This window comes from Peromyscus maniculatus, chromosome 9, assembly GCF_049852395.1.
Source record: "Peromyscus maniculatus bairdii isolate BWxNUB_F1_BW_parent chromosome 9, HU_Pman_BW_mat_3.1, whole genome shotgun sequence".
NCBI classification, from domain to species: Eukaryota; Metazoa; Chordata; class Mammalia; order Rodentia; family Cricetidae; genus Peromyscus; species Peromyscus maniculatus.
This window is the reverse complement of record NC_134860.1, coordinates 52,649,658-52,674,730: the sequence shown is the minus strand read 5'-3', so window position 1 is coordinate 52,674,730 and position 25,073 is coordinate 52,649,658. Positions and strand designations below refer to the sequence as shown.

Sequence of the window (25,073 nt, the reverse complement as noted above, 5' to 3'; positions counted from 1 at the left end):
GGAGGCTCTCAGCGCGAAGCTTGCCTAGTTTCCTCCACTCCTGACAAGACAACCTTGCATTCCTCTAGTTTCCACTAAACCCTGAAAAGAGTTGTTAATAGCAGAACCAGGTAGTCTTGAGGTAAGATACTTTTAGCCTGGGGAAGGGGGTCAGGGCAGCTGCCTACCCGGTCCCTCATCCAAAGAAAAGCATCAATTCATTGGGAGGTTTGTCTAGACAGGAGAGTGGATCCCGGGGAAAGGGTCAGGAATAGCATAGGCCAGTGAATAGTGCTGAGGCCACTAGGATCTCCTGCATTCTAGGCCACCACCGTAGAGATGACCTTCGCAACCAAAATGCTACCTGGACCCACACCAACCCCTGTGGAGGATGGCCTAGAACGCCCCACTCCTGGACCAGAGCCCCCTGCCAGCAGAGACCAGGTAGCAGGTAAGGAAGGGTACAGCGTACCTCCCAGAATGGCCGAAGAGGGGATCAAAGAGTTTTGAAGGCAACCGACATCAAGTCAGGGGCTTTGGATGTTGAGTGGCTAGAGCTCGGCTTGAACACAGTTCCTCTCTGTCTCCTGTAGAAAGCTCTAACCTGACTCCAGAGGCCAGCCCAGATCCTCCTCCTCCTCCTCCTGAGCCTCCCCTGGCAGCAGCCGAGGGCCCAGAGAAGCCCTCGGGGAGCCCTGATCAGCCCTCTTCTCCAGTCCCGTCTCCGCTCCCTCAGCTTGATGCCCAAGTCGAAGAAGTGGCTCCGCCCCCCGCCATGGCTGAGGAGGAAGAGGGAGCCCTGGGGGAGGCGCGCTCCGTAGAGCCATCGCCAGCTGACTCTCGCCACCCTCTAACCTATCGGAAGACCACCAACTTCGCCCTGGACAAATTCCTTGACCCTGCCCGTCCCTACAAGTGTACTGTGTGTAAGGAGTCCTTCACCCAGAAGAACATCCTCCTGGTTCATTATAATTCCGTCTCCCACCTCCACAAGATGAAGAAGGCTGCCATTGACCCCTCGTGCCCTGCCCGAGGGGAGTCGGGCATCCCGCCACCCACCACCGCTACGTCGGACAAGCCCTTCAAGTGCACGGTCTGCCGAGTGTCCTACAACCAGAGCTCCACCCTGGAGATCCACATGCGGTCCGTTCTGCACCAGACTCGCTCCAGGGGGGCCAAGGCTGATGCCAAGGCTGAAGGATCGGAGCGCAGCCAAGACGAGCTCAAGGAAGGCGAGCCTGAGGGCGAGGTGCTCCCTGAGAAGAAAGGCCCCGAGCCCGGGGGCTTCATGTCTGGACTGCCCTTCCTGTCTCCACCACCCCCTCCCTTGGACCTGCACCGGTTCCCAGCCCCCCTCTTCACCCCACCCGTGCTGCCCCCCTTCCCTCTGGTTCCGGAATCGCTGCTTAAGCTCCAGCAGCAGCAGCTGCTCCTGCCCTTCTACCTCCATGACCTCAAGGTGGGGCCCAAGCTGGCCCTGGCTAGTCCTGCGCCCATGCTGTCCCTCCCAGCTGCCACCCCGCCTCCTCTCCCCGCACCCCCCAAGGCTGAGCTGGCTGAGCAGGAATGGGAGCGGCCCCTCATCGCTGAAGAGGGGGGTGAAGCGGGGCCCTCCTCACCGCCCCACGCGTCGCCCAATGAGGCTGCCCGCACGGCCGCCAAGGCCCTTCTAGAAAACTTCGGCTTTGAGTTAGTGATTCAGTACAACGAGGGGAAGCAGGCAGTGCCCCCGCCCCCAACGCCGCCTCCCCCAGAGTCTCTGGGCGGTGGAGACAAGCTGGCCTGCGGGGCCTGCGGGAAACTCTTCTCCAACATGCTGATCCTCAAGACGCACGAGGAACACGTTCACCGCCGCTTCCTGCCCTTTGAGGCCCTGAGTCGTTACGCTGCCCAGTTTCGAAAGAGCTATGACAGCCTGTACCCGCCCCCAGCTGAGCCCCCCAAACCTCCGGATGGGTCCCTGGAGTCACCTCCCCAGCTGGGCCCGCCTTTCATGGTTCCAGAGCCCGAAGTCGGAGGGATCCACACGTCATCGGAGGAGCGAAGTCTGGCAGGAGCGCACTGGGCCCCGGAGGAAGAGGAAGGCTCCAGGGGCAGCCTTCCTCCCACGACGGTGCCCACCGGCCGCCGGTTCTCCAGGACCAAGTTCACCGAGTTCCAGACCCAGGCGCTGCAGTCTTTCTTTGAGACCAGCGCCTACCCCAAGGATGGAGAGGTGGAGCGGCTCGCCAGTCTCTTGGGTCTGGCCAGTCGCGTGGTGGTAGTGTGGTTCCAGAATGCCCGCCAGAAAGCCCGCAAAAATGCCTGTGAGGGTGGGCCGGTGGCGGCCGGAGGGGGCACCGGGGTGCACTCGGGCTGCAGGCGCTGCCACGCCACCTTCGCCTGCGTTTTCGAGTTAGTTCGGCACCTCAAGAAGTGCTATGATGACCAGCCTCCTGAGGAGGAGGAGGCCGAGGCAGGGGAGGAGGAAGAGGAGGTGGAGGAAGAAGAGGTGGAGGAGCGGAACCCCGACCCCGCTGACGGGCGTGGTGGCCCGTCACCCGAACTGCACGCAGGTGGGGAAGACCTGAACCAAGCAGAGCCGACGAGGCCGGAGGGCAAAGAGTCTGAAGGGAAGGCGTCCCCACCACCTCCCGCCCACACCTGTGAGCAGTGTGCCGTTTCCTTCCCCAGCCAGGACCTCCTGGCCGCTCACCACCGACTCCATTTCCCACCATCGTCGTCGGCGCAGCCCAATGCTGCATCACAGCTCCTGGACCTGCCTCTGCTGGTGTTGGGGGAGCGACACCCTGGAGCATCGGGCCCCTCGTCGGCGACGGGGACGCCCCTCAAGCGGAAGCACGACGATGGCAGTCTGTCTCCCACAGGCAGTGAAGCAGGGGGTGGAGGCGAGGGCGAACCCCCCAAAGACAAGCGCCTGCGCACTACCATCCTGCCCGAGCAGCTGGAGATCCTGTACCGCTGGTACATGCAGGACTCCAACCCCACGCGGAAGATGCTCGACTGCATCTCTGAGGAGGTGGGGCTCAAAAAGCGAGTGGTGCAGGTCTGGTTCCAGAACACCCGAGCCCGCGAGAGGAAAGGCCAGTTTCGAAGCACCCCTGGGGGAGTCGCTGGTCCGGCGGTGAAACCCACCGTTACGCCCACCCCAGCGCCCTTCCCCAAATTCAACCTCCTGTTGAGCAAGATAGAAGATGACACCGGGAAGGAAGCCCCAAAGAGAGAGGCCCCTGCTTTCCCCTACCCGGCAGTCACCCCGGCTGCCGGGCCTCTGTCGTTCCTACCACCAGGGAAAGAGGCCGCAGTGCCAACACCAGAGCCCCCTCCGCCCCTCCCAGCTCCCGCACTCAGTGAGGATGAAGGCCCAGAGGAACCCTCTAAAGTATCTCCAGAAAGCGAGGCTTGCAGTCCATCGGCAGGAGACCTGAGTGACTCATCTGCTTCCAGCCTGGCTGAACCAGAGTCCCCTGGGGCTGGAGGGACCAGCGGGGGACCAGGAGGTGGGACTGGGGTTCCCGATGGGATGGGGCAGCGGCGATACAGGACCCAGATGAGCAGCTTGCAGCTGAAGATCATGAAAGCCTGCTACGAAGCCTACCGCACCCCTACTATGCAGGAGTGTGAGGTGCTGGGGGAGGAAATCGGACTGCCCAAGAGAGTCATTCAGGTCTGGTTCCAAAACGCTCGTGCCAAGGAGAAGAAAGCCAAACTGCAGGGGACCGCGCCTGCAGGCAGCGGGGGCAGCAGCAGCAGCAGCGAGGGCACCTTGGCGGCCCAGCGCACCGACTGCCCTTACTGCGATGTCAAGTACGACTTCTACGTCTCCTGCCGGGGCCACCTCTTCTCCCGACAGCACCTGGCCAAGCTCAAGGAGGCAGTCCGAGCCCAGCTCAAGAGTGAAAGCAAATGCTATGACTTGGCTCCGGCCCCCGAGGCCCCGCTGGCTCCCAAAGGGCCGCCCGCCACCACCCCTGCCTCTGTGCCCTTGGGGGCTTCCCCGACCCTGCCTCGCCTGGCCCCTGTCCTCTTGCCAGGCCCAGCTCTGGCCCAGCCACCGCTCGGAAGCATAGCTTCTTTCAATTCAGGTGAGTTGGGGAGCCTGGGAGGAGCCGGCCTGGAGAGAGCATCACCTCTAACTGCAAGCCCTTCTTTTCCGGGTTGACTCTCCTCTTACGGGCTGCTGGGTAGGGGAAGGGTGTGTGCAGTAGTGGTCTGGAGCAGGGAGGTCTGTAAGGATTAATCCTTCACCATTCCTTTCGTCTTCCTAGGCCCTGCAGCCTCCTCAGGCCTCCTCGGCCTCGCCACTTCGGTCCTGCCTGCCACCACAGTGGTCCAGACTGCTGGTCCAGGCCGCCCCTTACCTCAGAGACCCGTGTCCAACCAAACCAACAGCTCTGCTGACCCCACCCCTGGCCCAGCGCCTGAGCCCCCAGGAGACAAAGTCTCCGGTGAGCGAAAGCCGGTGGCAACCCTTCCCAACTCCTCCACGGATGCGCTCAAGAACCTGAAAGCACTGAAGGCCACTGTCCCCGCCCTGCTGGGGGGCCAGTTCCTGCCCTTCCCATTGCCCCCGTCAGGCGGGGCGGCTCCACCCGCCGTCTTTGGCCCCCAGTTACAGGGGGCCTACTTCCAACAGCTTTACGGCATGAAGAAGGGGCTGTTCCCCATGAACCCAGTGATACCTCAGACCCTCATTGGGCTGCTCCCCAATGCCCTCCTCCAGCCACCACCCCAAGCCCCCGAGCCTACAGCCACAGCACCCCCAAAGCCCCCCGAGCTGCCGGCTCCCCGGGAAGGGGAAAGCGGTGAGGCCGACGAGCTGCTGACAGGCAGCGCCGGCATCTCCACCGTCGATGTCACTCACCGCTACCTGTGCCGTCAGTGCAAGATGGCATTTGACGGCGAGGCCCCCGCCGCCGCCCACCAGAGATCCTTCTGCTTCTTTGGGCGGGGTTCCGGGGGTCCCATGCCTCCCCCGCTGCGGGTACCCGTCTGCACCTACCACTGCCTGGCCTGCGAGGTGCTGCTGAGCGGGCGCGAGGCCCTGGCCTCCCATCTGCGCTCCTCAGCCCACAGGCGCAAGGCAGCCCCACCCCCCGGAGGCCCCCCCATCACCGTCACCAACAGCGCCACTGCTGTCCCGGCTGCGGTGGCCTTTGCCAAAGAGGAAGCAAGATTACCTCACACGGACCCCAACCCCAAAACTACTACTACCTCTACACTTGTAGCTTTATAAACAGATAAACCAAGATGGGGCAAGAGAGGGCCTCAGGGTTCCCTCACCCCAACCTTCAGCTCTGCCCACCTCATGGGAGTCGGTGGATTCCCACCGGCAGTGGGCTTCACACACCCCACCTCCAGCAGAGTCCTGCCTCCTCCCCCTCCCACCGATACTCTGACCCTCATTCTCAGCCCCTTGCAGACGCACCGCCCGCCCCCCCCACACACACACACCTTGGCATACACGTCTGCCCCGGCCCCTCGTCCAGCCCATCGATCCCACTGTAAACACACACCTTTCCCATACTATTACACTGACTGAGACAACGCCAAAAGAAAGAAAAGAAGAAGAAAAAAGAAAACCCAAGACAAAAGAGGGGGTGGAAAGAATCAACTTTGCCACACACACCCCCCTCCTCCTTGCCCCTTGTCCAGAGCACAGACTGCTCACAAACTCCAAAAACCCAACTGGTTCCTAAGGTTGGAGCCTGGGATGGGCAGGGAGCCCATAAAACTAACCAAACTGGAGGCTGTCAGGGGGAGAGGCGCCCCTGTTCACTCTCCCCTACTCCCCTCCCTCCTGACCCTCTCCCCACCTGATGGGACCCTTGCAGCCTGGACTCCCGGGGAAGCGGCTGCCAGGAACCCCTCTACCAGCCCTCACCCCATACCCTGGAAACCGCAGTAACTTTTTCTCAAAGGCTTTAAACACAGAGATCCTCTCAGCAGCCGTGGGCCTGCCCCGTGCCCCAGCCCTGCCAAGGGCAGTCCAGCCTCGGGGGATCAGCATTGCCCACCAATGGCAAATCCAAAGTTCTTTAAAAAAAAAAAAAAACCTGAAACACACCAAATAAACAAGAGCAAGAGAGAGTGTGCACATTCACGAGAGAGAGATGGAGAGACCAGAGGAATGAAGTAAAGAAAAACATAAACTTTGAATATACAGAGAGAGAGAGAAAAAAAAAAAGAAAACTCCCATCAAACAAGTGGTTTTTCCCCCCACTTTGGTTTGGGTTTTGTTTTTGTTTTTGTTTTTCTGTTTGTGTCCCCCTCCCTCCCACCCCCATTTGAGAGTTTCCTGCAGTCTGAGCTCTGATGCCTCGACGTCCTCACTGGGGCGATCCACAGGACTGTAGGCTCTGCGGCCTTCCCCTCGCTGTGCCAAGTCCCCGACATGACTCCCGTCCCCTGAGGTGACCATGTGTCAGGACAGAAGATACATCTCATTCTCAGTGGTCAGAAAGCCTTGTTCAAGAGTCTTGGCCATCCCCAGAAGGGCACAGTTGGGGGCAGTTCTGGTTTCTGAAATCAAGACGTGGATCCCTTTTGCCTGTCCTTTTCTCTTCTCATTGACTCTTTCCTCCCCAGGGCTCCTGTGGTGTTTCTGACTGTCTGGAACCTCCTTTGCCTTTTACAGGCTCCCCTGTCCCCCCTCCACTTTTCCTCCGCCTAGTCCTCGGCCCTCTCCCTTGCCCCTCCATTAACCGGCATCTACTGGAGGTGTTGTCCAAAGTCTGCCTGTCTGTTAAGGCATAAGGACCTGTAAGAAGATGTGTAGGGAGCGGGACTGAACACAACCTGCTCTCCGGGGATACAACAGGAGGCCAGTGTCCTAGGAGAAGCTTCCCACACCCAATCTTACTTCCTGTGTGACCGTCGGGGGTAATTTTGGCAATCCCCAAATCTAGCCCGAACGGCACAGGAGAGATTTGATAGAGGTTTTATTTTAGCAAAGAAAAGCCTGCCAATTCCCCACCTCCTCCAGCTATTTCATCTCCCCCCAGCTCCCAGCAGTCCCTCCAGGCCTCGTGCGTTAGTTGCCCATTGAATATTTATCTGCCCACCCTGGAACTTAGCGTTTGCAGGGTCCCCCAGCCACATACCAACAGGAAAGCAACGCTTTGTGTGCAGAAAGGAAGAAGAGGGGAGGGTCAGCTTAAATCCTTAGTTCTCCATATTCTGGATCTCAAACTCCTGTGCCATTCACTTTGAAGGTTAACAAACTCCTAGCTCGAGCCAGCTGAGGGGAAGATGAAACCAGTTCTGTTGATACCAAAAATGCCAGTCACTAGAAAATCTAGCTCGTGGTGGTCTGGTGCCTGCCGCCACTGGTCCCTGCCTCTCAGCATCTCTCACAGCCACACATACCCCCCATCCTTTTCTCTCACTTGTTGAAAATCTATGTATAAAAGTATTTTCTTAGCAGCATGTGTATGAGGAAAAAAGGGTTTTTTTGTTTTTGTTTTTGTTTTTTTTTTTTTTTTTCTTAACTCTGCTTTCTGGGAATGTGACTTGTGTATAAAAGATAAAAAGGAAGAAAGAAAAGAAAAAGAAGGAACTTTAAAAGAAAATCTTGGTAAACATCTGCCTTGGGATAATTAGAGGTGTTGTGTCATGCATTTTAGCCTGGTTAGGTTGGATTAAGTTTGAACTATGAATGGTTTTACCAAGTTACTGTAACCAGAAACAACTCCTCCTCCTCCTCCTCCTCCTCCTCCTCCTCCTCCTCCTCCTCCCCCTCCTCCTCCTCATGCCTTCTTACTCTTGAACACAGTGACCTGGGACACACCACGTAGTCACAACAGTAGACAGAAACTGACTGAGCAACTGCCTTTTCCCAGGAACCTTGGAGCTGCTGACAGGTCAGTCAACACACTCTTCAGGGTGGACCAGTCTGCAGTCTCAGGCCACACTGAGCAGCAACACTCCTGCTTCAGACAGCCGTGCACACTAGGGGACCTGGTGTCTGAAGAATCCTAGAGGTGACCATCAAGTCAGCAGGGTCTTATGGAATGACAGATGAAAGGCAGGCACAGGCACGGTGACACCTACAAATGCTTCTGTCTGTCTGTTAAGCAGGTGTGAACTAGGACCTCATTATATGGGTCCACCGTGGCTTCTTTGGGATTCCTAACATACACAACCCTAAAGAAACACCCAAATCCAGGTCCCATCTCACTCCAGGGTCATTGCTGGGAGACAGGAAGTGCAAGTCACCTTGCCTGTCTTTGCTCTAAACCTCGTGAGAGGATCACAAGGTACTCAGTCCTCAACAAGGAAGAAGAAAAGTCAAAGTTGGCTGGAAGAACGTGAGAGAAATCTGAAGCCTTAGTAGCCAGATAGGGCAGATACGCAGTAGGACAAACCGGTTCTTACCCCAAACCTCTGGCCCTAGGGTGAACTTACAGAAGCTTGCAGAAGAAGCAAGAAAGCCAATTATTCTAAGCATAATAGACCCAGCTACTGCTTTCTTTCTATTGCTTAGTGTCAGACAAGATCGCCAAGTTCTCATCACCCTTCTGTTTCAAGACGTTTGCTCATCTAGGCATTCATCACTATAAAAACATTCACATATGAGACTGGCCATGGTGGTGGACACCTTTAGTCCCAGCACTCAGGAGGCAGAGGCAGACGGATCTCTGGGAGCTCAAGGCCAGCCTGGTCTACAGATAGGATTCCAGGCCAATCAGGGCTATACAGAGAGCCTCTGTCTCAAAAAAAAAAAAAAAAAAACTAACCATTTACATATGAATAGAAACAGAGTTCTGTGTATAGCACCCCACCAACAAAACAAATCAATTCTCAGAAGGAACAGCAGACCCCAGCCAAGAGGTCTGCAGGGAGATGAATGCACACACACACACACAGAGGCTTACACTTGCCTGAGAACACGCCCTGAGATAACCTTCACACCCTTAAGAAGCAGTACCTTCTAGGAATTGAAGTTGTAGGTTAGCGGAAAGGCGCTTGCCTGTAAACACTTCACATGTGCTAATTATCCTCGTGTGAATGGAGACAGAGAAAGCTCACAAATACAGCAAGTCTCAGGAAAAGGTGACCAGTGTCCGCTAGTGTTGAACACAATTAACTCATGAAGGAAAGGCTGTAAATGATTGTTGTCTATGGCTGAGAGAGGTAGGTGAGAGTCAAAACGTTCATATCAGCCTGAAACTGGGTGGACCGGGCTGGGACTCTGTTACAGGAAGGCCTTGTATTGGGAAGTCAGGGGACACATCTCAGAAACCAGTCAGACTAGGAGACTGAATTAGGAAGAAAGACCATGGCCGCAGTTACCACCGAATAAGGGCGGTAGACCAAGCAGCAGAGCCTACAGGAGTGGAGCGAGGAAACATTACGAACCGATGAAATGAGACTCTGAGAGAGGACGTTTAGGGAAGGCTAGACCAAGGTCTGTTAAGTTTGAAGAAAAGACAAACAACATTGAGAGAACACTCCTCTTGGAAGAGCCTACACCTTGTGTGGAACTAGGGATCAAATCCAGGGCCCCAGGAACATCAAGCAGGAGCTCTTCCACTAAAGCACACCCCCATTCCGCACACCGACACCCTTGCTTCTTTTTTTAACACAGGGTCTCATGTAGCCTAAGCTAGACTTAACTGTGTAGCTCAGAATGACCTTGAACTCTGGGTCTTCTGGCCTCCATGTCCTAATTGCTGGAATTACAAGCAAGCACAACTGACTCCCTTTTTCTTTTTTCTTTTTTTAATTTTTAATAAATTCATTCTTTTTTTTTTTTTTTTTTTTGGTTTTTCGAGACAGGGTTTCTCTGTGTAGCTTTGCGCCTTTCCTGGAGCTCACTTGGTAGCCCAGGCTGGCCTCGAACTCACAGCGATCCGCCTGGCTCTGCCTCCCAAGTGCTGGGATTAAAGGCGTGCACCACCACCGCCCGGCAATAAATTCATTCTTTTGAGACGGTCTGAACTTGCTCTCTAGCTCAATCAGCTCTTAAGCTCCGATCCTCCTGCCTCAGCCTCCTGAGCAGCGGAGGTCACAGGCCTGTGCCTGTGAAGACACTACATTTCCCAAAAGCATCGAGTGACAAAACTAGGTGACCCAATTGTGTGACCACCCTGTGACTCTCCTTGATATAGAAGGACCCAGCTAATTCTCTAACCAAAACACAAACAGAAATTAGAGTAGATAGCATTATTCCCTGACAGGATGACATGGGTTTCTGGCAATCCCCCAGTGACAGAGGTGTCTGGCTAGAAGTTATTGGAGAAGCAGGCTGAGTGGTTGTAAGAAGAACAGAACGAGGCTGAACCTGTCAAGGAGAGTGGGAGCAGCCTTAGCCAGCCATGTGTAGTCTGTCCGATGGCTAACACCCAGCAGTGGGTGGTCAGCTGGAGCTCACTGTTGCCCACACCTATAAGTCTGCGGTCCTTCTATAACAGCAGCAGACCCTGCACAGCATCTTCACTGAACTTGGAGAATGCCCACACTGGACACATCCCGTCAAATGACTATAAGTTGTGCGGATTTGCCAATACTGCCGTGGGCCCAGACCTGTACACTGCTACTTCACAACCCAGGTCTCCAAAAGACAGGATCTCTCTCTCTCTCTCACCACAAAATCCATACAGATCTCATAGGAACACAGAGGACATCCAACAATGCTCCTAATCTTATGGTTCTCGATGGGAAGACTTTAGAAACACGTGGCAGCTAGCAATCGGAACTGGGAGGAAAAGGGAGTGGGACTTTGAAAGTGTTATCAAGGTGTGTGTGTGTGGCAGGGGGGTCTTCTGTGATAACTACTGCCAACTGCAATCACTGCTCTAACAAGTGACATGTCCTAAGTGGACCTCACAATCCCCCCATTTACCAGCTACCCTCACTCAGCATAAACGTACATACACCCCACACCATATATATCATTTGTTTGACGTGAAAGGTGTTTTATCAAGATAAAACAGATACAAAGACAAGGAAAGTTCAGATGAGACCGACCACCCTCCAAGAAGAATGCCATCTCGCGGAACAATCTGTCCCAAAGTTTGTCCACCTACGTCATGGTTACCTGAGTGTTTGTTTAAAATACATCCTAAGATAAGTCTAGGGGTACAAGCCTGTAATGCCGGCTTTGAGAGTGGCTGGGGTAGGAGGTTTACATATTCAAGATAGCCTGGACTAGAGTTGATTCAAGGCTAGCCTTGAACTTAGCAAGACCCCCATCTCAAAATAAAACGCAAAAAGGGGACGTAACTCAATGATAGAGTGTTTGCCTATCTATCATGCACAAGTCGTGGGTTCAATTCCCAGTACCACAAATGATGATTAAATGTATTTCTGAGCCGCGGTGCTCACCAAGTGAATCAGAAACTCCTGCTGAAATGATCTATGCTGTTGGCTAAGAGCTGCTGTCCTAGAGAGCTCAGCCTCACATGTACAACTGTGACCTGTCCCAGCTCTCCAGTCCCCAGAACAACTCTGCTGCACCAGAGGCTCCCACACAGTGACAAGCATCACTTCAGGCTTTTTCCCCCCCTTTAGTGCCAGGGATTGAACCCAAGACCTCGCACATGCTAGGCAAGCGCTCTGCCACTAAGCTATATCCAATTCTATTTTTTTTCTCCTTAGATACACCATTTTCGTTACCTTGACAAACACCTTCAACCTTGCAATCTACCAGACTCTGATGGTATCATGTGCTTATAGTGGCTTTCTCTCTAAAAGCAAAAAAACAATTCTTAACCACTATCCACTTACCGTGTTGACGGAAGACCTCCTGCTTTCTCTTCTCCTGTGGAAACCTTGCTTCTTCTGAAGCTGCCATCCACTTCCAGAGATGTTAAAATCAGAACTCCACCAGCCCAGCACAGCTCTGCCCAGCATGGGCAACACCTCCTCCCACGCCCCCACCTCCGCTTACTTCCTACGAGCAGGCCTTATCGCTGAGAACCATTAGTCTCCCCTTTGACTTTACCCAAAGCTGCAGATCTTTTTCTCCAGATCTTCCAGACTGCTGGCCTACAGCCTCTGCCTACCCAGGAATTAGGGAAATCCAGTGCTACTGAAGATTCTTGCAGAGGGCATCTTAAGGTTAAGATTTTCAGGGGCTGGTATGTGTCACCACAGGTACTGGAGATTGTCCTTCAAAGCGTCTTCTCTATCATAGTCACTATTGGACCTTGTCCTCCTTCCAAGAGGAAATTTCAAAGACAGAAATTAGTCTGGGGTACCATTAGGAAATCCCTAAACATAAAAATCTTAGTCTCTGTAGAAGTCCTAGGTACCATTGTCTTCCCTACACCGCGCCTCTCCAGTTCCGGAATGCCTCTCATCCTTCTAGGGACATTTCAACAAGGGACTAGTTCATCTCAACCACAAGCCAGCAGGAAATACACATGGAAAGCCCAGTGACTCCCTAACAGCAGAGCCGGAGGAGGGTCTCCCTCCACTCTTTTCGGGATGTCTGAGTAACAGCCCAGCTGTTAAGTCTCCCGCCCAGGCCTCTTCACCCTGCAATTTTGTTTTTCCTGCCCTAGCTGCCCAGAGAAGTCCACAGCCACTGGCTTCAGGTGTGGCTGTAGATGATGTCCTGTCCCTCTGTGCTCTGGATTCCTTTGCCTAGCTGCTCAGAAACAGTCCAGTGCCATCTAAATCCCCTTACTGGGGCTAGTGGAGGTGGAAAGAGACGGGTGTGCAGTCTGGAGACCAGCAGAGGTGGAAGGCTGTGGGGAATGCCAGCTTTAGTCCACCGGGGAAGGGCAGCCTGGTGTGCCACTTCCCAACATGGAGCTCTCCACCCAGCCTGCCCTTCCATGCACATGGCCCCTCTCCCTCTGTGGTCACCAAGGGGTTATCCTGAGCAAGTTTGGCGGCTCTCCGTCTGCCGCAGTGCCAGAATCTGAGTCACTGGTCACATGCCAGTGCAGTACTGCCAATTGGGGCGGCATCGGCTTGGTTGGGTGCCAAGCAGTGGGACCCAGATGGTGATGATGAAAGAGAGAGGAAGGAGAAAATCCAGCCACACTTCTAAGAGTGGACGGTGCCAATGGGATCCACGCAAAGGTACCCTCGCCATTCCACAGCCCCGCTGCCCACACAGCCCCACCCTGCAGCACCTGCAACCGTGGTACATACAGACCGGGCTAGAGGAGGACACGGCCATCTTCGGCGGGGAGGTGATGGAGGCCAGCACCACTGTCGGGGCTCGCCACGCTTCTTCCTTGGGGTCTTAGCGATGGCGCGCTCCCTCCATTGTGTCCTCATGTGGCACTCCGTCTGTCATTCGGCTCTCCACGTCTAAGAGGGAATGGGAAGGAGGACCTGGCAGAGAAGTCTCTTCTCCCAAAGAAAACGTCCTTCATCCCACCATCTATCTCCTGGCACAACAACCTCCTTAACCCAGTGAGAGGGGCACCGTCACCCTCCCCAGTCTACACAACACCGGAGCCGTGCCAGGCCCCACGGGCAGGGCCAGCTTTCCTCGCAGCCCAGTTCTCCTGCTGTCTTCCTCAGGGTTCTCCTAAGAGGCCACCCTGGCCGCCCAAAGAGGCTCTCCCTGGGTAGTAGTGGCACAGTCCCTCCTCCTCCCTCTTCCATTCTTCCTTGGCGCCTCCCCATCTACTCTCTTCACGCCCCAGGCTGGGACAGAGGTAACTCCCTCCTAGTCCAGACACTTCTCAGAGCTCATCCTAGAGGGACAGCGGCATCCGCAGCAACACCCCCTCTCTACCCCCTTGTCCCTCTAGTCCCCATAACCCCAGACCTGGGCACGAGCCCAACACTTGTGATGCCAACAGCTCCTGTGTGCCGCACAAGGGCTCCCGTCTCTGCCCCTCCACTCGTCCCCTCCCACCTCCATGGGCACAAGGGTGGCAGCTGCCGTGCCCATGCCTGCAATCAGACAGCATGAAGCAACTCATGCCCTCTCTTCCTCCCCTCCAAGGCCCCACGCCTCTCCCCTCCCTCTTCCACTCCATCCTTCTGTCCTAGTTGGATGCTACAGTGGCAACCGCAATGCCAACCCCCACCCGTGCCCAGGAGGCTCACATACAACACACGCGTATGTGTACATGTACACACGCGCGCGCACACACACAAACACACACACACACACACACACACACATACACGGCCCCACGAGTGCCAGGCAGCGGTGGGCAGACACACGGCAATGCAGTGACCGGTGCCCGAGGAGGCAGCCAGATTCGGCACCTGATCCAGTACCCGTTTGGGATTGGGTGGTGGGCAGGCTGGCGAAGGGGCGATGGAGGCAGGCGACGGCCCTAGGTTGGCAGCCGATGGAGCTGGGAGAATGGAGGGAACAGATGCTCTTTGCCCAGCCTCCCTCCCTCTCTCTCCCTGAGATCAGTGCCAAGCTGGGGGGATGGGGAGAGGGGAGGATGGGGGAAGGGTGGCATTTGGAGAGCTGGCAGGCGGGGGGAGCTGGGTCCGCCCAAGCTGGGCAGTGCCGGCACTGGCTGCCGCCCCTCCACTCTGCCATCTGTCTCGCTCCTCTCCCCATCCCTTTCTCTTTCTTTCTCTTTCTCCTTCAACCATAGTAGAATGAAAAGAGGAAGACAGGGTCCTCATCCCACCCATCCCAACCTCTATACCACCCCCCTCCTTCCTTCCCACAACTCACCACACCATACCACCACCAAGCCATCTGTGCGCTCTTGCCTCCTGGCTCGGTCACCTTCTTTCACTCGCCTTCACCCTCATGCCAAAACAGGTGCAATTTCAATATATATATAATATACATTATATGTTATGTATGTATATATATATGCACACACACATATATATATATATACATTTAAAGGCAACTTAAAATGAAAACTATTTTCTTTGGAATGTCCTGTCCTTCAGAGTCTGGGTCCTCGTTGCCAATATTTATGTGGCAGGCAAAGGGAGGGGACCCTGTCCTCAGCTGGTGCCCATGAATCCGATGCCAAGGAGGAGGGGTGGCCGGGGTGGGGTGGGGGTGGGGTGGGGTACCGGGAGAGCTCTCTTCTTTCTGCGCCCGTGGTTGTTTCTTTTTTTTCCCTACTCTTCTACTTCCGGAGTAGATTCAAATAGACCTGGAGTCTTCCCCACCCCCAGCCCCCCCAGCTCTGGTTTCCAGGGCCCCTGTGCCCTTCTCTCCTGGCTTTTGATTCTATTCCTCGATCACCCTTTCCGGTTTTGTGTGTGTACGTGTGCGTGCGTGCAAGTGTGCTCGCATCCATGGCAGTGGGCACCGTGCCAGCCACCACACTGCCATCTGCGATGCCTTCTGCAGCCTCGGCTACTTCTCTCTGCCACCTTCGGCTCACAACCCCCCCCCCAGCATCCTAGCTCCCCACCCCCCAGTCCCCAATCATTAATTAGCTACTGAATTAATTAAATCGTGAATGCTAATTAACATTCCTACAGGGCAGGCTGCCAGGCTGGGGGCAGAGAGAACACAGAGGAGGCAGAAGGAACCCAAAGGAGGGATGAAGGGGAAAGATGGCAGGGTGGTGACAGGCAGGGCAGGGCTGCAGGGAGAGGGGACTGGCATGGAAAGTGGGGTGTTAAACACCTAGAGGTAAGTGAATGCAACACGGCACAGCCTCCCCACCCCAGTGAGACATCGGAAATTCCTCATCAACTTACCTCCGTCCCGATCTGAGGCCAGCTCAGGGGACTCTGACGGTGTGGCATGGCTCACTGACTGCCAAACATAGCAACCAGAGTTCAGTCTCTGAGAACCACGTGCAGAAAGGAGAGCCCTGGCTCCACTCAGTGTCCTCTGACCTCCACATGCATGCCATAGCATACATGCCCACACACGCGCGCATGCACGCACACAAATAAATACATGCAAAAAAATAACTAAATAAAGGCTCCTCTATAAAAAGAAAGAAAACCAACTCTGAAACTGTGAGTCCACAGCTATGACATGTCCGCCCATCAGTGGCCCTCAGACCAGGTCAGCAGAAGATTTGGGGCTCCTCAAGGCCCATGTGGAGCCCATCCTCTTCTGGCTGCCACAGGCACCAGGCACACACTTGGTGCACATACATACATGCAGGCAAAGCACTCATACACATAAAAATGAGTACGTCTTTAAAAAAACTGGTTACATTTTAAAAACAACTGTTAACTGTTTACCCTACCTATTCTCCAACTCGTTAGGTCATGGAACCTCATGCATGTGTGTTTGTGTGTGTTCAGTTTATTGGCAGGGGCACATGTCCGCCACAGAGCATGTCTAGAGGCCAGAGAACAACTTCTGGGAGTCAGTTCTCTTCTGCCACCACGGATCCTTGAGGTGGAACTTAGGTCGTTGCATTGGCAGCAGGGACCTTTACTGAGCCAGCTCAATGACCCTCTGCTTTTGCTTTCCTGAGACAGAGTCTTGCTATGTAGTGCAGGCAGGCCTCAGACTTAGTGTGTAGCCCAGGCTGTCCTTAAACTCACAGCAGTCCCCCTGCCTGCGAAGATTAAAGTACGAGCCACCAAGCCCAGCTTCCACCTCTTTATCTCACTTTTTTCTTCATTTTTCTTTCTTTTTCTTTTTTGCCCCTCTAAGGATTGAACCCATGACCTCGTGTAAGTTAGACAAATGTTCCATCATGAGCTATACCTGCTTTGGGGAAAGCACTGCATCAAATGAGCAGAAGTTTTGGTCTAGAAGTTGGCAGACAGATCCATTGTCTCAAGGTAAAGAGGATTCTTTTTTTGTTTGTTTTTGAAATAAGGACTGTCTATGTAGAACTGGCTGTCCTAGAACTATGTAGCCCAGGCTGGCCTCGAATTCAGAGATCCACCGGCCTCTGCCTCCCAAGTGCTGGGATCAAAGGTGTGTGCCACCACACCCAGCCTGGTGAAGAGGATTCTAAGAGTCTATAAAATGACAACATAGAGCTCCATTATCCAAATATAAACCAGGACTATCAAGCCAGCTCCCAGTGGAGAAGCCTGTCGCTCTTTTGAACCACAGTGTCTTAGGGTTACTACTGCTGTGACGAAACACCATGACCAAAGAAACTTGGGGAGGAAAAGGTTTATTTAGCTTATACTTCCACATCACAGTTCATCATCAAAGGAAGTCAGGACAGGAACTCAAACAGGGCAGGAACCTGGAGGCAGGAGCAGATGCAGAGGCCATGGAGGGGTGCTGCTTACTGGCTTGCTCCTTGTGGCTTGCTCAGACTGCTTTCTTATAGAACTCAGGACCACCTGTCTAGGGATGGTACCACCCACAATGGGCTGGGCCCTCCCCCATCAATCACTAATTAAAAAAATGCCCTACAGGCTTGCGTACAACCCTTTTTTCTTTCTTCCTTTTCTTTTTTTTTTTGGTTTTTCTTTGAATAACAGCTCTGGCTGCCCTGGAACTTGCTCTGTAGACCAGGCTGACCTCAAGTTCACAGAGATCTACCTGCTTCTACCTCCAGAGTGCCGGGATTAAAGGTGTGGGCCACCACTGCCAGGCAACTACGGCCCAATATTAAGGAGGCATTTTCTCAGTTGAGGCTCCCTCCTCTGATGACTCCAGCTTGTGTCAAGTTGAGATAAGACGATCAGGCACATGCAGACCATACTTTCGGGGGGCAGAGTCCTTAGCAACCACCAAGTCTAACTGCGAGTCAGCTGGAACTCCGGGTGGGTATTGCCTGTCAGCAATCTCAGCACTCAGGAGGCAAGGCCAGGAGAGGGTTTGCCAGTTACCCACGGCTCCCAAGGAGCTTGACAGATCCTCCTTTACCGGCCTGGTTTTCCCACTCCTGCCTTGACCTTCACCTGCCTTTGGGCCCTGCAGCCTCTGGGGGCTTCAGGAGACTGCCCTGCCCCCTGTGAGGGTCGTAAGCCATCACGGGAGCTTGTGTGTCACAGTTTCCCCCAACTGTTCTGGACATCCTGGTCCAGAACCTTCTTCTGTCTTCTCCCCCTCTCCTGGAATGCTCTCATATTACAAAGCACTGCTCTGCCATGAACCTGGCTTCTACTTCTACCACAGCCTCAATCCCACTCAGTCTCAGAGACCCAGGCACCTCCAGGGACGTTCCTCGAAAGTTTCCTGTTTTCACTTTGCTCAAACCCTGAGGCTGTTTAACCTCTGCACCACTGACCTCAGGGTTCTCTCTCTCTCTCTCTCTCTCTCTCTCTCTCTCTCTCTCTCTCTCTCTCTCTCTCTCTGTGTGTGTGTGTGTGTGTGTGTGTGTCTGTCTGTCTGTCTGTCTCTGTCTCTCTCTGTCTGTCTGTCCCTGTCTCTGTGTTTGAGTGTTTGCCTGTATGCATGCATGTGTACCATGCGTATGCCTGGTGCCCAAGGAGACCAGAAGATGGCATTGGATCCTCTGGGACTGGAGTTACAGACAATTGTGAGCTGCACGTGGGTGCTGAGAATCAAACCGGGGTCCTCTGCAAAAGCAGTAAGTGCTCCAACTCCCAAAGCCATTCCTCCAGCCCCAAGATAAAATGCCTTACATCTTATGACCGGGTGGCGGTGGTGCACACCTTTAATCCCAGCACTCGGGAGGCAGAGGCAGGCGGATCGCTGTGAGTTTGAGGCCAGCCTGGGCTACAGAGTGAGTTCCAGGACAGCCAGGGCTACACAGGGAAACTCTATTTCAAAAAAATAAAAACAACAAAAAGACGTCTTCCATGAGCTGGGATGTGTGCTCGCTTTACCGGCATAAAGAGGCCCTAAGCCAGGCCTCCATGAGCTTCTGAACATCACTGTCGTGACAACCCACTTCCCTAGCCGTCCTTTCTTGGCCCATTCATGGGTAAAGGGCGACAGAGTAAAGTCCCCTTTTCAGTCAGAGAAAGGGAGAGAAAAAACCTAGACATTTTCACAGGATATAGTTGTTTGTTCTACACACACACACACACACACACACACACACACACACACACACTTTTCATTCTCTCCCTCTACATCTCTATGCAAGGGATCAAATGTAAAGCCCGGAGCATGCTAACAAGAACAACAAAAGCCTCTCTCTCTCGAGGCTCCCTGCTTTCTGTAACTCTTCCAGGAGCCCACACCTATATACCCAGGGTGCATCTGATTTTCTTTTTCCTAAAAAAAGTCTTCCTCTTACTTTCGAATATGAAAATCCTTTTTTTTTTTTTTTGGAGGGGGGTGTGGTTTTTGAGACAGGGTTTCTCCGTGTAGTTTTGGTGCCTGTCCTGGATCTCGCTCTGTAGACCAGCCTGGCCTTGAACTCACAGAGATCCGCCTGGCTCTGCCTCCGGAGTGCTGGGATTAAAGGCGCGCGCCGCCGCCGCCGCCGCCGCCGCCGCCGCCGCCGCCGCCGCCGCCGCCGCCGCCGCCACCACCACCACCAGCTATGAAAGCCTTATTAACACCCCTCCAAAACAAGCAATCGGGCTGGGGAGACAGCTCAGCGGTAAGTGCACTTGCTGCACAAGCGTGGGTCTGCTTCAAATCTCCAGCACCCATATAAAACGCTAGGCGGGCCACACACACCTTTCACCCCGGTGATGTGGTGGGAAGAGACAGGAAGACCCCTGAGCTTGGGGGATGCTAGCCGGTTTAGTGAGAGACCCCATTTTGACAGAATAAGGTCCAAAGTGATAGAGTAGTATACCTAATGTCCTCCTCTGGTCTACACACACACACACACACACACACACACACACACACACACACACACACACACAAAATGGTGGGGAGTGTGATTAGTCAAGGGCTCTACCAATAACCAGAACCCAGCCCTCAGGACACAGTTTTTTGTTTTGGTCTAGTTTGGCTTGGGGTTTGTTGTTTCTGTTTGTTTGTTTGTTTTGGTTTTTTGAGACAGGGTTTCTCTGTGTAGCCCTAAGTGTTCTGGATCTTACTCTGTAGACCAGGCTGGCCTGGAACTCACAGATCCACCCGCCCCTGCCTCCCAAGTGCTGGGATTAAGGTGTGCACCACCACCCATAGTTCTTAAAGAAAGCTATCTTTACTAAATTATTCCTTCTCCTGTCAGTGAGAAGGAAAAGCCCAGCTCGCTAGAATTATGGTCCAGCCTGGCTCACTTTCCCTTCCAGAGCCCAGTTCATCTCTCAGCCACCTCAGCATTGTGCTATGGTCAGCAGCAGAGGAATCGCAGAGCCAAGGTACAAATGATGACTATTGAATTAGCAAATAACACTGCCAAGCCTGGCCAGCGCCCTAGAACAGTGGCAGTCGGCTACCAAATTCAATATTGATACACTGTGTATAGTCTTCTGGGACCATCACTCTGCCCAACAAGGATTCTCTAAGCCTCCTACCATCTGTGGCAAAGAAGAGGACGATGGCCAGGGATGGCCACTGGGAGTGAAATACGGGAGATCAAGCAGAGGAACAGAAAGTACTCAGTGCTCACTACTTCTAGAGATTCCCAATGGGCACTACCTACTTCCACCCTCCGACCCAGACATGCACCCCATGTTAGGGCCTCTGCACCAGCTAGTCTCTGGGCATTTCCACATGACTACACAGCCAGCCACCTGCCTTCCTGCTCTTTGTTGGCTCTGATGGCTTTCCTGGGTTGTCAACTTTTGGAATGAACATTTGGAATGAACTACAATCCAGAAATGGAGGGCACACTGGTGAGATTATTTTTGCCCCCTTGGTTTGAAGTGGGTGAATCCATTTCTAGTCCGGACCTTTGAGGCAGGAAGATGCTCTGGATCATGAGGCAGGAAGACACACTTTTTATCTGGGCCACACCTTCTGCCGGAAGCCTGTATAAGGAGATTTCGGAAGAAGGAAGCTTTTGCTCTTTGCCTGCTTGCTCTTGCCTTGGTAGCCAGTCCACTCCTTCACTGGTACTAGAGTCTTCTCCAGGATTCCAGCGTCTACTGAAGACCAGCAGAGACATCCAGCCTTGTGGACTGAGCAACTTCTGGATTCTTGGACTTTCCTATCATAGCCAGCCATTGTTAGATTAGTTGGACTGTAGCCTGTAAGACATTCTAATAAATTCCTTTCCTATATGAATAGAAAGAGAGATTCATTCCATAAATCCTGCACTCTAGAGAGCCCTGCCTAATACGCTGGCTGAGGCCTATCCTCATCTCCCTCTTTAGTACAGCAATCTGTTCCCTTTACCAGATTCCCTTTACTGGGTTCTTTCTCCCCATCACCTGCATTATCTCCTGACATAGTTCATAACCTGATCATTACGTTTGCTGTCCGTCTCCTGTCTCACCTGTGGCAAGCACGCACTACAAGGGGGACGACCTTGGCTTTGTTCATTTGCTGGCCTAACCCTAAGCACCAACAGTGCTGGGCACAGGAGGGGCCCGACCAGTGGAGTGGGCGTTCTCTTTTTCACCAGAGCTGGTGCAACAGAGGACTGACTCCCACAAGTACACCGGGGACACACGAGTGTGCACATTCAGAGGACTGACTCCCGCAAGTACACCGGGGACACACGAGTGTGCACATTCAGAGGACTGACTCCCACAAGTACACCGGGGACACACGAGTGTGCACATTCGCCACACAGAAAAAAGCAAATAAAAATAAATGTTCATTTTTTAAAAGAATTGTCTGATTAGTTTGTTGACCTTGCTTATTCCCAGACCGTCCTTCAGAGACCTTAATTCAAAGGGATGGGGAAGGGCCTGCACCCTGACAACTCTCCCCAGGTCCCTGTCCCCAGGATGATGGGCTATACCTTGAGGATCTTTAGTGCAGGCAACTGGAAGATTCTCTTTCTTCTGTGAATCTACTCAATATCGGTTTATGGCACAGCCCTGAGACTAGGACCAAATATGTACATACATACAAACATACATACATACATATATACATACATACAAACATACATACATATATACATACATACAAACATACATACATACATATGTACATACATACAAACATACATACATACATACATATGTCCATACATACAAACAAACAGGAAGAGTGGAGTGGGCGTTCTTTTTTTTTTTCACCAGAGGCAGAAAAACTAAAGTAGTGTACAGAGAGACATGCAAAAAAACTGATGGAGTGGCAGGCTGGAGAGATGGCTCAGAGGTTAAGAGCACCAGCTGTTCTTCCAGAGGACCTGAGTTCAATTCCCAGCACCCACATGGTGGCTCACAACCGTCTGTAATGAGATCTGGTGCCCTCCTCTGGTGAGTATGCAAAACAGCACACTCACACATAAAATAAATAAAACTTAGAACTGATGAACTGAGCCAGGAGGTGGTGGTGCACCCCTTTAATCCAGCACTCAGGAGGCAGAGGCAGGCAGATCTCTGTGAGTTCGAGGCCAGCCTGGTCTACAGAGCCAGTTCCAGGACAGCCAGGGCTACACAGAGAAACCCTGTCTCAAAACAACAACATAAGAACAGTGGAAGTCACCTTCCTCCATTCGTTTTATGTGAAGAGAACAGGCTCAAACGAGGGAGAGAGCCGGGCCTGGCCTCTGCTGGAAGCCCTCCAAAGCACAGCACAGACTCTTCCTCAGACACATTAATGGACAAAGTTGAAGGGATCCAATATTCCAACCCTGGACTTTGCTGTTGCACTGGGCAGCTGCTCCCTTCCAGGAAGTTGTCCTCAATGGGACAAAACAACACACCTCCACCAGATCTCAGTCCATGGACAGACTCCAGGCCTTTCTAGAACAGAGGCCTGGAAGAAGGAGAACAAGCCCGAGGGGAGAGGGTCATCAAGATGTCCCAGTGCCCATGGCACACACGGCAGAGCTATACAGGAAGGTGCAGCCAGGACCTTCCTCTGGTCTGTTCTCTTCTGTCCTTACAGATCTGACTAGAGAAAGCATTCTTCCTGCTCATCCACCCAGAAGAGAGGGTGAGTCACTCAGGCGCAAGACCAATGAGGCCAGATCCCAGGACCAGAGGTCGAAAGGAGCCCAGGCCGCCTCTTCTTCATCTTCATAACCTTCTGTCACCTGAAGGGTCCAGAGACCAGCTTCACTTCCTTCAACATGAGAAATCATAGTAGTGATATCTTTCACTTTGCATTTCATCTGCAGCAGGAATACACTAACTAAGCTAGTCAACAGTTCTGTGAAATGGGGGCTATTCTTCTACCCATATTACATATGGAGAAATTGAGGCAAGAAGTTCACCACTGGGAGAAACAGCTAAGATTCCAGCTAGGCTGCCTGAGCTTCAGAGCCCAGTTTTGCTTGTTTGTTTGTTTGTTTGTTTAGAGACAGCCACCTTACTGTTTCTCCCAGGATGGCCCAAATTCAAGATCCCCCTGCCTCAGCCTACCAAGCGTAGGGATTAACAGGTCGGCAGCACCATGCTAGCTTACTCTTAACTCTATTGCTTGCTCATTCTAAGTCTATAGACAGAATCTTTGTTGCTCTAAGTAGCAAATCCAAGACTAGTTCTACGTCTCCCCAGTTCCAGGACTGTGTAGGGACTTGAGTTCCCACCTCTGCACCAAGAGCAGGAAGGAGTATCACGAGTCAGCAGGGTTTATATACCTACTCAGATGAACTGGAAGTACTTTAGGCCCCTAGGTAAGGTGGTCTCCTATGTCCTACACTAGATGATCTAACCTAGAATACTTCTCGTCCAGTTGGTCTTACATTTGTATCACTCACAGTCACTCAATGCACAATTAATAAGTGTCTACACAATGCAAGGAATTATACTAGGCCTGCAAAAGAGCAATCATCCACACACACAAAAACTAAAAGCAAACTGTTGCTATGCAGCAGAAGGAATAAGAAAACGACATTCAGTAGACAGGTCGGAAAAGATAATTGTACATATGGTGCATTAAGAAGAGAACTGGGGGCTGGAGAGACGGCTCAATGGTTAGCAAGCCTTGCTGCTGCTGCTGCTGCTGCTGCACCAGACCTAGCTTTAGATCTCAGCACCTACATGACAGTTCACAACTCCAGGGCCAGGGGACCTGACACCCACCTTTGGCCTCTAAGTGCACCAGGCACACATATGGTGCATATTCATACATGCAGATGAAACACTTCTACACATAAAAGGTATACATATAAATAAAAACAAATAAATCTTTGAAATAAGAGTGAGTTTTGCCACACCTAATGTACAATATCAACACTTTGGAGGCTACGGCAAGAAGATTGAGCGTTTGTGACGGCCTGAGCTACAAGATAACACCTGTCTCAAAAATTAAATTAAAACAGTGGGCTCTGGATCCCAGCTGTTTCTCTATGAACCTCCCCTTGCCTCAGTTTCTCTGTATGTAATATGGGTGAATAGCCTCTTTCACAGAGCTGTCGCCTACATGAGCTGATATATATGGCACCTGACATAGAGGAAGCACTCAGTGCAAGGTGGTCACCACTACAATTGCTGCCGTTGAAGGAAAGAAGCTAGTCTCTAGAGGCTGCGGCTGACCGTCAAGAAATGTCAATGTTACTCGGAGGTCACTGACAGCAACCCAAACATTTCAGCAAGGGTCTAATGACAAGTCTGTGCTCCAGACAGGGGACTTCAGGACCTAACGGGGCGGGGGGGGGGGGGGGGGGGGGGGCGGGCAGAGTTGAACAGGGACAGAACCAGAGGCAGAGCTCTCAGGAGGCTCTAGGGGTTGACGTTTCAGCTGGTTTTAGAGAAACAAAAATAATGGGAACAACTTGCCTCAACTGTGTATAAGGAGTAAGCAAAAAAATGTAAAATGATGGTCTGTGCTTGGAGGCATCAGGAAGACAATGGAGCCACCTAGCAAAAGAGCGACAAAAAGAAGCGGGCCTGACAAGAAAATAATGGAGCTGGCTTAAAAAATATGAAGATAAAGTGTATTTGAATCATCCAAGTGGAAGTAACCACTAAGCAGATATTGGAAACTCAAGGAAGAATTCTGGGCTAATAGAGTCTTAGGAGATGTTAGGAAATTGATGTTGTTAAAACTAAGAAGTGGGGGCTGGAGAGATGGCTTATTAGTTAAGAGCACACACCGTTCCTCCAGAGGACCCGGGTTCAATCCCCAGCATCACATCAGTGGCTCACATCTACAACCTCCAGCTCCTGGGGATCCAACACCCTTTTCTGACCTCTGTTGGTACCCCCCCCCTACACACACAGCATACACCATACACAGAGACACACATACACACATATACATGGATTAAAATGAAAATAAGCCTTTAAAAAACCTACAGAAGTAAATGGTATCA

The 25,073-nt window shown here is 52.7% G+C and overlaps 1 protein-coding gene across 2 annotated transcripts in view; it reads left to right on the top strand.

Moving 5' to 3' along the window:
- The window catches only part of Zfhx2 (zinc finger homeobox 2), a 31,386-nt gene extending 25,237 nt beyond the window's left edge, over positions 1-6,149 (top strand). For both annotated transcript variants that reach the window (XM_006988509.4, XM_042284876.2), the window contains exons 8-10: positions 304-430; positions 573-4,064; positions 4,248-6,149. In XM_006988509.4, the coding sequence (XP_006988571.2) occupies positions 304-430; positions 573-4,064; positions 4,248-5,215 (4,587 nt within the window). In that variant the 3' untranslated portion in view covers positions 5,216-6,149. The remainder of the gene's footprint in view (positions 1-303; positions 431-572; positions 4,065-4,247) is intronic.
- Positions 6,150-25,073: the final 18,924 nt, after the last annotated feature.